Source organism: Hypomesus nipponensis, chromosome 7 (genome assembly GCF_054491055.1).
Source record: "Hypomesus nipponensis isolate SF chromosome 7, ASM5449105v1, whole genome shotgun sequence".
Taxonomy (NCBI): Eukaryota; Metazoa; Chordata; class Actinopteri; order Osmeriformes; family Osmeridae; genus Hypomesus; species Hypomesus nipponensis.
The window spans coordinates 1,527,367-1,540,000 of NC_140367.1; the positions used below are offsets into that span (position 1 = coordinate 1,527,367).

General features: G+C 45.2%; 1 protein-coding gene across 3 annotated transcripts in view; it reads right to left on the reverse strand.

The window, feature by feature from the left end:
- Positions 1-988: 988 nt before the first annotated feature.
- hgfa (hepatocyte growth factor a) overlaps positions 989-12,634 on the reverse strand; it is a 22,573-nt gene continuing 10,927 nt past the window's right edge. The window contains exons 8-20 of one of the 3 annotated variants that reach the window (XM_084701646.1): positions 10,006-10,171; positions 9,639-9,772; positions 8,464-8,557; positions 6,938-7,074; positions 6,083-6,124; positions 5,806-5,914; positions 5,396-5,470; positions 3,807-3,944; positions 3,327-3,433; positions 3,063-3,205; positions 2,575-2,869; positions 1,541-1,590; positions 989-1,259 (exon numbers count right to left, since the gene is read on the reverse strand). In XM_084701646.1, coding sequence (XP_084557772.1) covers positions 2,687-2,869; positions 3,063-3,205; positions 3,327-3,433; positions 3,807-3,944; positions 5,396-5,470; positions 5,806-5,914; positions 6,083-6,124; positions 6,938-7,074; positions 8,464-8,557; positions 9,639-9,772; positions 10,006-10,171 — 1,328 coding nt within the window. In that variant the 3' untranslated portion in view covers positions 989-1,259; positions 1,541-1,590; positions 2,575-2,686. Of the gene's footprint in view, positions 1,591-2,574; positions 2,870-3,062; positions 3,206-3,326; positions 3,434-3,806; positions 3,945-5,395; positions 5,471-5,805; positions 5,915-6,082; positions 6,125-6,937; positions 7,075-8,463; positions 8,558-9,638; positions 9,773-10,005; positions 10,172-12,634 lie in introns of all 3 variants that reach the window. The other 2 variants (XM_084701647.1, XM_084701645.1) reach the window with 2 other exon arrangements.

Here is a 12,634-nt window from a genome sequence, read left to right on the forward strand (position 1 = left end):
AACAAAAAGCTTTTTTTAAATATATATATATATATATATATATATATATAAATATCATAAATCAAGATGTCAGTGATGTCAGTTAATTTATGGTCTAATTGAGGATGCCTGATCTTTATAATGTCTCTAGTGTTTTGTAAAAGCTTAGCACAAGGTTTCAAGTTCCTATTTAGGGTGATTTCCCACCATAACTTTCATAGCAACTAACCCAACGGCAGAATGTAGTCTAGGAATCTAGGAGTTAGACGATTTACCATTCACCAGTCTTCAGTAACCGGATGATAAACAGTGCATGAAGCATAGCATTTAAATGTGTAGTGATGCCAAAACAGAAAACTGTTCACCGTCACCTTGTCATGACAGCACAGCACGGATAATAACAAGTTTCTTTACTTTCTGTTTCATCAGCAGTGAGACAGAAATCTTCCAGGTTAGGTTGTAACAGACCTCTGTGAAGAATGCTGAAACAGACGTTTTACTCAACGGCAGTTTGAATCTGCACCAAGGAGCTTTCTGAGGATCACATGGCCACACAGCTTGAGGTTGTAAGGTTTTTGGTGATCCCTGATTTATTGTTGTAGTATAAATGTAACCTTATCTCAGGTCAAGAACAACACAGTCATCTGACCCAACACAGTCATCTGACCCAGCCCCTCTGCTGCTATCCCCCCCCGCCCCACACCACACCCCACACCCAACACCACACACACCACCCCACCCCCCACACCACACCCAAGGGTGTGGTGCCTTTCGGAAAGAACAAAAGATGATTTCCACTGCCAGAGACTTGAGAACCTTAATCCAGTAGAGAATTGAACCTTAATCCAAAATCTAATAAACCTGGATATTGAACATGCACTTGAATTTGAAACATTAAACTGAGTAGTTTACCACGATATATGCTGCATAACATTAATCTACAGAATGAAACAAAATAATGTTGAATGTAACACAACAATGAAGCATACAGTGAAAAACATTTCAGAAGTGTAAGTTAAATTGTTAATTTAATATCAAAATGTGATTATAAAGGGTAGGAATTTTACAAAATGCATAGTACATAGAAACAAATCAAGAGAATTATTAAAATAGCAGCTGTTATAATTTTGACGATATAAATGAACAGAATGACTGAATATAAGTAACAAAAACACATACCGTATTTTACATACAGTACTTTACATACTATTTACACAAAACTACAATCACAGCAAACATTTCCATCCACCTTGGCCATGAGTTGGGAGATGGGACTTTATCTGTGGAGAACAAAGTATCTGCTTGATCATTTCTGACCAGTAAAATCAGTTACTACGAATTTTACAAGACGTTTTATGAACATTATGAGGTTTGTGTTTGTGTTTTAGGGTGACGCATCTGCTGTCTGACCTGAAGACAGTGCAAGGTACTTGTAGAAAATAAAAAAGTAATTGAAAGTACAAGTGTAAAATGATATGTTTGGTTCTGAAGGTCCCCATTTTTTGTTCAATATTACACTCAAAGTCTGACTGACAAAGTGGCGTGTCTGCTTCGCCCTCACCTCCTCCCTTCATGCGATGTGTGTCCTTTGTCGTGTTGAATTGCTGGCGCCTTCTCACCGAGCCAAAAGAGAAAAAAATAAATACCATACATCAAACTGCTGATCCGTTTAAATATGAAACACAACCAGAGGGAGAAAGAAGCCCCTCAGATGTTGTTACGCCCGCCAAAAATATTCAAGATCTATAAGACCTATAAAATGATCCAGAGTGCCAGAAACACACCCAATAAATCTGCAGTAAAAAATATAAAAAAAGCTCACTCCACACAAAACGTCTTAACGTCCTCCTGAACACAGCAAGCCCACCTGGGGCTGGAGTTCCCTCCAAACTGGAGACAAGTTAGCCAAGAAACGTTTGGCTAAGTAGCAGTTAGCGTTAGCTAGGGAACAGTTAGTCTACCGTTCTCATTATACCTCACCACCAGAAGAACTCTTACTGTTTTCTATGGAGAAGCCCAGTGGGTACCTGCTATGTACCTCTGGCTAACACCCATGTTAGCCATGGACGCTAATAGCCATAACCACAAGCTTTCACACTTGTATGTAGAACAGTAGCTGGTGGATGATAGCGACCTTAAGCCACATATGAACCCCTAGGGATCGTACAAATGCATTTGGTTTTGAATCTGACCATATAAATCTGCAGTAAAGTACAAAAGAAAAGTCGCTCTGCAACTTCAAGTATTTTCCAGGAGACAACACTTAGTCAAAGTTCCCTTTCCTATTGTTTAGGTGAGAGTAGTCTCTCTAATTTGGCTTTAGTGTTTTTCTTTTCAAACATTTCACTCGAAAGGCAAACCAACTGTACCAGAAAAGTACCAGAAACGACTTGAAAATGTAATTCAAGCTAAGAACGTGTAATTGTTCTTCCGCATCATATCGCAACATTTCTTCTCTGCATCTTGCACAGCGGTTCCGGACGTTTCCTCGTATCCAGACCCTGTAGAATATCCCCTAACTTCTCCCAGCTCCTCAGAGGACATGTCCTACCACAAAATGTCTGCTTCCCATAAAATAATTTTCCTCTTTCTTACATCCCCCAACGGTCTTGTTATACATTTCTGTTGGAACTCTGTCTCTGGCCGCTTGCCACCGCTCCTCCCGAAGGCTTCGGTTCGGTCCTGTATGGAGCTGGTCTCCATCCTCTCAGTAGTAATTCCTTTCCAGGATGTAGTGTCTGAACACTTTGTGGATCCAATCAGAGTAGAAGGCCACGTTGACGAACACGGCGGGGCGCCGGGCGAGCGCACAGCCCCGCCCGTGGATGCTCACGCCCACGATCACCTTCCGTTTCTGCTCCTGGCACACCAGCGGGCCTCCGTAGTCCTTCTGCACGGGATTAACCAATGACAGACCAGCGTTGAGATCACCCAACCAATCCGGTATGGCGTTGCAATGCACGGTGATTAAATGTTTTGGTTTCCGATGTATTGGTTGCAACCAATGAGAGGAAAGAACGAAACATTGACTTGGACCTTTTGAATTTGATTACACGACATGGAAATCCCAAACATAAACTTACGTCGCACACTCCTTGGTCTTTCCGTCCTCCTGCACAGACCCTGTTCTCGGTGATGGTCAGACTTCCCTCGTGGAGTTCAGAGCAGTGTTCGTTGCTGACCATGGGCAGGCTCACAGCTTTCAGGGATTCCTCGTATCCTGTACCTGAATGATGGAAAAGGAAACAGCTTAACAGAGATCAAATATACATCATACAGCCATTTGACTAGTTTTCGACCCCCAGAAACCTGCTTGGATGCGGAAGACCTGGACGTGTAGATAATACCTTTGGTCTCTCCCCACCCATACATGAGACAGTTGGTGCCATCTGTGACGCTACAGCCGGCTACAGGGAGAGGGATGGTGAAGGCGTGTTCCGACAGAGGAGCTGGTCTACAGGGGGGCACACATTCACGGTGAACAGAACACACACGGATGGACCACACGTCAGTTAAAGAGAATATTAGGAATATGAGATCATTTCAATTCAATATGAAACGACAACTCAATGAGCCACGGGCGAAGGTTTGTTTTTTAATGTGGGTCGGACAGCTTATTTCTTTGATAACAAGAGGATGTGAATATTAAGTATGATTTTCTTAATAACAAACGGTTATAGATTTCCCGTTTCTAGAAAGGGTGTGGACCATGTCACGAGTGGGCATAATAAAGGCCACGCCCCCGGGATGAACATGAAAACCACGACACAAACACAGTACAGAGGAGCATCATCAGTGGACTGACAGCAAACAGGGTCAGTGCTTACTGGGTCAGTTTGAGCAGAGCCAGGTTGGAGCCCTCTGGTCCGCAGACCACGTGGGCGATGTGGAGGCGGGGGTGGGAGGAGGAGGAGTTTAGGTGGAGCAAGCCCACCTGGACGCTGTACTCACTCAGGTCAGGGACACTGGAGGGCAGGAGACGAGAGAGAGGGGTCAGGACTAACCACTCACAGGACTGACCACAGACAGGACTGATAACAGACAGGACTGATAACAGACAGGACTGATAACAGACAGGACTGATAACAGACAGGACTGACCACTCACAGGACTGATAACAGACAGGACTGATAACAGACAGGACTGACCACTCACAGGACTGATAACAGACAGGACTGACCACTCACAGGACTGATAACAGACAGGACTGACCACACACACGACGGACCACAGACAGACCGATTAAAAACATTCTATGAGAAAGGCGACGGCACACAAGGACTTCAATTGGCTCTAGTCTCGAGGCCACAAGTATCTGTAGCATATTTCAGATTTCTGCATAAGGATTTCATGAAGGAACGTCCTGCAATGTTGCCATGAGCAGATTCACATCAGCGATAAGAGGCCCGAGCAGGCGTGGCAGGAATGTCCTGAACACAGTGGAACTGCAGGGAACCACTCTGGGGGAAGGACGCTTGATCTTGTCTTTTGTCGAACAGAAATATTTTTGTCCCGTTTCAACAGGAAATGAGATCACGCATCCACAATACAACAACATACAGTAGCAACATACATCTACAACATACAACTACTTTTGTTTATGTTGTATCCCCCCCAAAAAGATATTACAGTCTTTCACATCAAGCATGTCTTCCTTCATAAGAAATGAGAGAAGATGTTATAATTGGGCCGGAATTAATTAGAAAAATGTAGTACAGAACAAGGTTACAGACTGCAGGCTACGTAGGCAGACACTGTTTTGCAGATCCAGGCATATATCAGCAGCGCTGACACGGAGAGTTCCAGAAGCTAAACAGATCAGGGGGCCTGAGGATGCCTGGGTCATTTCTCAGCCCTGGGCCAGGGAGGGTGACACTCCCCACTATCGTAAACAGGATATGGACTGCAGCTTCACTTAAAATAAGATTAGCAACAGCAGGGGAGGGAGAAAGTGAGAAATGGTAACTGATACAGCACACGGGACAGAGAGAGGGAGAGACAGAGAGGAGAGAGAGGAGAGAGAGAGAGAGAGAGAGAGAGGGGGGGGGAGAAAGAGAGAGAGAGAGGGAGAGAGAGAGGAGAGAGAGAGGGAGGGAGAGAGAGAGAGGAGAGGGGGGGAGAGAGAGAAAGATAGAGAGAGAGACATTAGTGTGAGGAACAAGGACGTGAAAAAGGAGGCTCTCGAAGAAGAGAGAGCAGCGAGGAAGGTAAAAGAGAGCAGCGAGGAAGGTAAGAGAGAGCAGTGAGGAAGGTGAGAGAGAGCAGCGAGGAAGGTGAGAGAGAGCAGTGAGGAAGGTGAGAGAGAGCAGCGAGGAAGGTAAGAGAGAGCAGCGAGGAAGGTGAGAGAGAGCAGCGAGGAAGGTGAGAGAGAGCAGCGAGGAAGGTGAGAGAGAGCAGCGAGGAAGGTAGGTATTACCATGAGGAGAAGCACTGCTGGTCAGTCAGGACCCACTCCTCCCTGATGAGAGAGCCTCCACACCAGTGCCTGTTCCTGGGGACAGAGAAGCACCCTTTACACACCCAACTCATAACAGCTGGAACAAGGACTTTCATCATATACTGTTGTATAGCACACACCAGTATGTGGCTTAGAATAAGCATTTTGTTAATGTTTTTTTAATATATTTTTTATGATGATAATACAACTGGTTTATACAGCCAAACTGTATTGAAGTGAAGAAGAAACAATCCTGTTCTCGTCTGTGTATCATCTAATCTGGTTGTTTATCTGTCTCGATGGACTAGATAGGTTTAAACCGTTTTGCTACATAAGTCATTTGGAAGCCGGTTATATGATTTGAAGCCGTTATTTTGTTGTAAACTCACCCTTTCTGGATGCTTACCACCCAGCTACCATCCTTAGCCAGGTGCACCGCAGTGCCTCCAACAATTCTGGTGGTTTTGTGCACAAAACATGATGGCTTGGAAGCAATACCTTGAGGTAAAAAAGAAAGTTTTAGACAAACAGTAGGAAATGGCAGTGAAGAAAATCTGAATATAATATGAATAAAACATTTTGCACTGAGTGAAAGAGATGAGCTAAAATAAAAAGGATGAGAGTTATAGAAAAAATATACAAATAATTTAGTAACCAAAAACTCACTTTTTTGATGTGTTGGAGATGCCCTTGGAGATGCATCTTTACCTACAACAAAGCACAGAAACTCACTTAAACTAACACTTGACACAGACACAATTGGCATCACAACACTAAGATACACTAACAGACGTTTACATCCATTCCCCTGCCATCCAAAACAATTCAACCCTGAACATTTCTCAGCATCGGAATGGATGTTTCTGCCTCTCAGGCCAGATCCCACCGTAACTGCGTTTGTCCCAAACCCCCAAAACTTCACAGAGGACATGTTAGACATTACAGAAATCATTGCAAGGCCGCTCACAAGACTCCAATCGATGCGTGCCGAATGAAACCAGCTATAGAAAACGTAGAGACAACAACAAAAAGCCCATCCGTATGGATACTGGGAGGAACGTACGGGGGGAAAGAGATGCTCATCTGGTTGTCGTTAAAGCGTGTCGCGTTCTGAAGCTCCTGACCAAAACCACAAGATACGTTTTTATTAAGAGAGGCTATGCAGCTAATTTTAGCAAACAACTTTCGATGGCATTTCTGTCACTGCCGGTCTTCCTGAGTGTTAGCGATGCCCTGACAGCAGTGTGAAAAGGGCCAAGTCAAGACACAGTTTTCGTTATTTTATAAAACATTTTATGCTTTATAGGTCCGTTTTTAAATCAAGTGTGACAGGAAAGGCAAGGAGAGAGAAAGAGAGAGAGAGAGAGAGAGAGAGAGAGAGAGAGAGAGAGAGAGAGAGAGAGAGAGACATAGAGCAGCAAAGGGCCAAGCTAGGATTTGTAACCCAGGCCACTGCGGTAAGGCCTACAAGCCTAAATTCACCCACTTATCTGGTGAGTCACCGGGGCACCCCATACTTACAGCGTTTAAGCCGGCAGTAATCCCAGGGAACAGAGGGGTCAGTAGTGTAGCACCAGGGGCCGTGTTTATCCCTGTCTGGGTTCCTGCACAGGTTCCTCTCCAGGCCCACGCTGGTTTCTGCAGAATGAGGGTCCCCACTAGAAAGACAAAACACATTCATGCTTGTTAGGTTTGATGTTTCCAAAAACTAAATGCACACTTTGTACATGCATGGATACAAAGTCAACAGCACTGATGCACACGTGGACATGGTACACTGCCACACACACTACCAGGGTGGAAGTCAGGACTCGGTTCAGATTGGAAACTTCAAGTCAGCTTTCCTTGTCGGGGTTTGAATCCTCTATGCTAACTTTGCAGAGCCCTTACAAGGAAGCGCAAGTATTTCTTTCTTTTCTTTTTTCTTCTCCCCACAGAGTACTCGGGGGAATATAAAAATATGTGTTCCAAGTATTCACCAGAGTTCAGACCGACAGGAGCCTCAGACTGCTGCAACAGACGCAAGAACTCTCTATTCTGGACTACGCTGGGAGTCACTGAAATCAAGGAGAGTGGCTGTCAAAAGACTGTTAAGGTTGTGACAATAAATAGGTTCTCATTAAAACATCTAAAGCAACTTGGTTGTATAATAATAATAGTTTATCTAAGTTCTAAACTAAGGAGAGAGACTAGTGGCCCCAGAAGACAATGAAGAGAAGGGGGTGACGTGCTTATCAGGGGGCCCTAATCATTTCCCTCCCCCTGTGAACGTTAAACAAGCCGTGACTTTCGGCGGTGTCTCCAACACCGACCCCGTGACCTTGAACAGGGGTAGACTCGCTGGCTGCAGGCCACACGAGGGAGCTGATTGGCTTTGATCTGCTCTGCTGAGAAAGCCCTTCCTGGGGTCAGGGGTCGTCTCTGGAACATGTCTGTCTGAGATATTTTCACATCATGAAATTTCCGTAAATTAAGTCATTCCAACAAGTCTCGCGTCGTTACCAGGTACGGACAGTAGAGGGCGATCTTTCCTCCAGGGCGGGTCCCACTGAAAGAACCGCAAGGCTTCCTCTTTTGCTGGATAGATAAATACAAAGCGGGCGGGGCGTTGACCCCTGCGGTGACCCCTGGTTTCCTCTCTCGGTTTGTTTTCACGGCGTAGCTTGGTTCGTTTGCGGAGAGATCTGAGCTACATCGTCAACAAACACCTCGGTACCGCGCTAAAGAAAATGTCAACGTTTCTAGAAAATGTTTCCATAACTCGACTGAACCCGGGGCTGTGCTACCGGGGTAGGCAGGGTGAGTTGTGTGTGTGGTGGGTCCATGTGCATTCAGTCATTTAGCAGCCGCTCTTATCCAGAGTGACTTACAGTAACTACAGGGACATTCCCCCCGAGGCAAGTAGGGTGAAGTGCCTTGCCCAAGGACACAACGTCTTTTTGCACGGCCAAGAATCGAACCGGCAACCTTCTGATTAGTAGCCCGATTCCCCTAACCACTCAGCCATCTGACTCCACTCATGTTGGGAATGCGTGATGTGTATCTACCTGTTTGAATGATCCGACCACAGCGCACAAGGGATTCCAGATCTGGTCTTGCACAGATTGCCCCTGTAGTTCTCCCCATTGTCCTCGTAACACTCTGGGAGCCAAGGGAGGAGAAAGAAACCGTCTCAGACCACCACACGGAACATTCCCAAACAGACGGAATTGAATTTGACGTTTTCACAAACACAAACAAGTTGCCTCACACAGGTCCTCTCATGGACATACGGATAGAGACAGACAATTCCAGCTGGTTTATTTTTAGGCAGTACATTTCTTTCTCGTATTGATGCTGTCATTCAATAGGCTGATTGGTGTCTTTGCGGTTTGAGATCAATTTAAAGTAACTATCTATATGTTGTTAACCAAAACCAGAGAGTGACTAAAGGATTATTTTCTTGGAAAGATTGTTGGTTTCTTGAAATGTAAAGCAGACAACCTATTCTGCAACATTTGGGAACTGTCTGGTGATTTTGTTGTTGTGTAATTCAATGGAATGGAATTCATGTGGAGCACAACTTCAGCTAAACATCTCAAGTGGTCCAGAGAGTTTTCTACGCTGTTGAACAACGTTGGCGGAGGTGTGTAAATTAGCATAATGTAGCCTAATGGTTGTTGGCAGTTAGCAGTTAGCACTCTGTCATGGTAACAGAAGTTGCAAAGCGGTTAAACTTGTAGCCTACACAACAGCTACACATACATACATTTGATGTATAATAAACAATTTGTAACTATCACAGCGAAAACAATTTCAACAGCGCTTAGAGGCATGACACTGACGTGTCCTGACAGAAATCGGAGGCGAAATACCGCGTTGGGTGAGACGTTCGATCCAGACAAGAGTTCCCCAAAAAATCTAACCAGAAGTCGCTAGTGGCTCTCTGAAATGTAGCTATAAATAGCTAGATTATGTACGGACGTGCATATTGTGTACAGTAATACATTAAGTGGCTAGCTATGACAAAACGGAAGTACAATTACAGATCGAGTAGCCTATTGCTTAAACATCGGAAAACGCTAGAACACCAAGAAAGGCAAACGAAATATCACTAACAAATCAACGAAGGTTATTTTGCCGCTGCTCAGCAACGAAAACGGAGAATGCCTAAGTAGCGGAAAGTTGCTACATACAATTTTGTTGTCGCTAAATCCTATTGGCAGTACTGCCTGCGAGCTACCTTCGGAGTCCGCCGTCTTCACCTCACACCTGGGGATGTTGGTGCAGTAAGCGCGGCGCTGGGAAGGGTCTGAAGTGAAGCACCAGGGGAGGTCAGAGCCATCCGGGTTACGGCAGTAATTCTCTCGGAGGTCTCTGTGACAAACACACATACATAAATATACACACACACACAGTCACACACACACGCACACACACACACACAAAAACATTTTTTAGGGTGATAGATTAGTGACTTACACGCATCAATTCTTGGTCTGTGCATAGTTGTAAACAAACACACACACTTCCCAAACTGTACATCTGGAATGAGGGCGTGCAACTGCAAAACAAATCAAGGAGCTATGAGCCACAGAGCTGACACTGACTTGCACTTGTAGTTCCGCGGGCTGTAGGAGTGGTTGTGGGGAAACTGGGAGTCCCAGCGTTGACACGTGACTCCTTTAGAGGTGATGTTGACCGTGCCTCGATAACTCAGGCCCTGGTCCTGGAAACAGGATGTTGTCATGTCCGAGTAGGTGTCATTTCCTGGGTCTGAGATGGAGAGGAGGAGAAAGAAAAGAGTAGAGGATCGAATGGACAGATGAGAAAAGGGAAAGTGAAGGAGGCAGGAAGGAGAGAGAGAGAGAGAGAGAGAGAGAGAGAGAGAGAGAGAGAGAGAGAGGAAGGGAGAGAGAGACAGTGACAGAGACAGAGAGAGAGAGAGAGAGAGAGAGAGGGAGAGAGAGACAGAGAGAGAGAGAGACAGAGAGAGAGAGAGAGAGAGAGAGAGAGAGAGAGAGAGAGAGAGAGAGAGAGAGGAAGGGGGATTACAAAGCAGATATGCAAAGAAAGAGAAAGTGAGGGAGGGGTGAGAAGGGGAGAAAGATTAACCTCACTAGGAATGTGTCATGTTTAGCCTGACGACAGATGATCTAGACCAGCAGCAAGTCTCTCCTCGGATAGAATCTTCTTGTGTGTCCAAAATAGAGCTTCGACATATTATTACACAGACATCCAGAGACAAAAGAGGTCGGCAGGTTACTGTATGTGATATTGAGTTTCTTCAAGTGTTTGCTGTTTTTCAAAGGTTTATAACTGATATTTGTTTTTACTGAGTGACATTAGTCAATGCTGTGTTGTAACTACACCGGCAAAACTAGAGCTACTAGTTTGTGGATCTACATTCTACTCACAAACAACATTAATAGCATTAGGATCAAAGTGGTTGTTCTATTAAACATTTCAAAACATCTAACTCCACAACATGGAAAGGAAGTTTGCATCCAATACAGCAGAGCACCAGAGATGTTCCTTTTATGTGAGGATATGTCAGAGCCCACACTTTACTTTAACTTCTACTTGAGTGAAGGATGTGTGTATGTTTGCCAACCCTGCAAAGCACATGCTACCAACACAAATGCTGGACCCAAACTAAAAGAATGTCACATGTAAAGAATCTAAACATCATATTTATAGGCTGTCACTTCAGAATGGGACTTCATTACCTTAATGAATTGAAATGGTATTGCCCCCCAACCCAACTTGTGACCTCTAAAACAAACAGAACCACCCTTATAAAACACACAAATGATGAATATCACAGTAAGCGTGTGCGAGTGTGTGTATGTGCATGTGTGTGTGTCTGTAGAGTGTATCCCCAGAGCCAATCTGACGGACTGGGAGACAGCATGCCAACCCAAACAAGGCGCATCCACCCTGCTCTGCCGACCCCCTCCAGACCCCACACAACTATTCCAAACATCCCAATCCTGCTTCTCCCAGATAGAGCACACAGGGACCGCTTCCACCCCTACGGATCAGCACTTGTGTGTTTCTGCCGGCTTTGATAAATGAGATGGATGGAGGTTGGGTGTGGGGTTAGGATGGGGGGGGGCGTGGGCGGGGGGATTTCTGAAAGCAAAATATAGTGAATGATTGGATTAAGTGAGCTGTAAGGGACTTTTTTTTTCCTTCTTAACCTAAAGCATGCTAGTATCTATATCTTCAAGTCAGCGGTATTATCTTACTAGGGACGACACTGAAGAAAACATCTGGACAAATTGAGTTCCCTCCCTCGTTGTAAATCAGCCGGATAAGCTTGAGCTCAAGGTCAATTTTCAACATCCTATTTGCTGAAAAAGAAAAAACTGTCAACATGGTTCTCATCCTCCTTCCTTGTCTTCTACTCTCCTTTCTCCCTCTCTCACTGCTGCCCCCCCCCCACACACACTCACCCATAAGCACACACACAATTCCGAACTCTCTCTCCCGAACTCTTCACCTGAAATTTAAGTCTTTCTAAGAAGCAAGCAAAACCTCCATCTGTCTGATCTCAGCACACGATATGTTGCCAGAATAGGTGAACCCTAATTCTGAACATGCAGCCTCGAGTGTCCCTGCGTCTGGAACTGTTTCAACATCTACCCTTCACGTCTGTGCACTTTTTCGATCGCGTGGTCTCAATAAAAGACATGTCTGACACTGATATATCATCCTCCTTTCTTTTCAGACGATTTGCCCCTGAACGAGGTAAATGTGCTGCAGACGAGAACCACATTAAACGAAGAGAGTAAATAAAGAAGAGGCATCTTCCACTGGTCTTGTTACGCACCGAAACCGCCGACTCTGCTCCCGGTTTGACAACAGCTACGGTGCCGTAGCTAACCCCCTCAAACAGACCGTTGAGCGTTCTGGCAAAGCCTCACTACGGCCCTCTCTCTGTACAGGCTTGGTTGGTGCTCAGTCACATTACTGCTGCGTCGCCTGAAGCTCTGAACGGACTGTGGGTTGTGAGAGCGTGTGTGTGTGTGTTGTGGAAGGTCGTCAGTGTGTGTGTGTGTTGTGGAAGGTCGTCAGTGTGTGTGTGTTGTGGAAGGTCGTCAGTGTGTGTGTGTGTTGTGGAAGGTCGTCAGTGTGTGTGTGTGTTGTGGAAGGTCGTCAGTGTGTGTGTGTTGTGGAAGGTCGTCAGTGTGTGTGTGTGTTGTGGAAGGTCGTCAGTGTGTGTGTGTGTTGTGG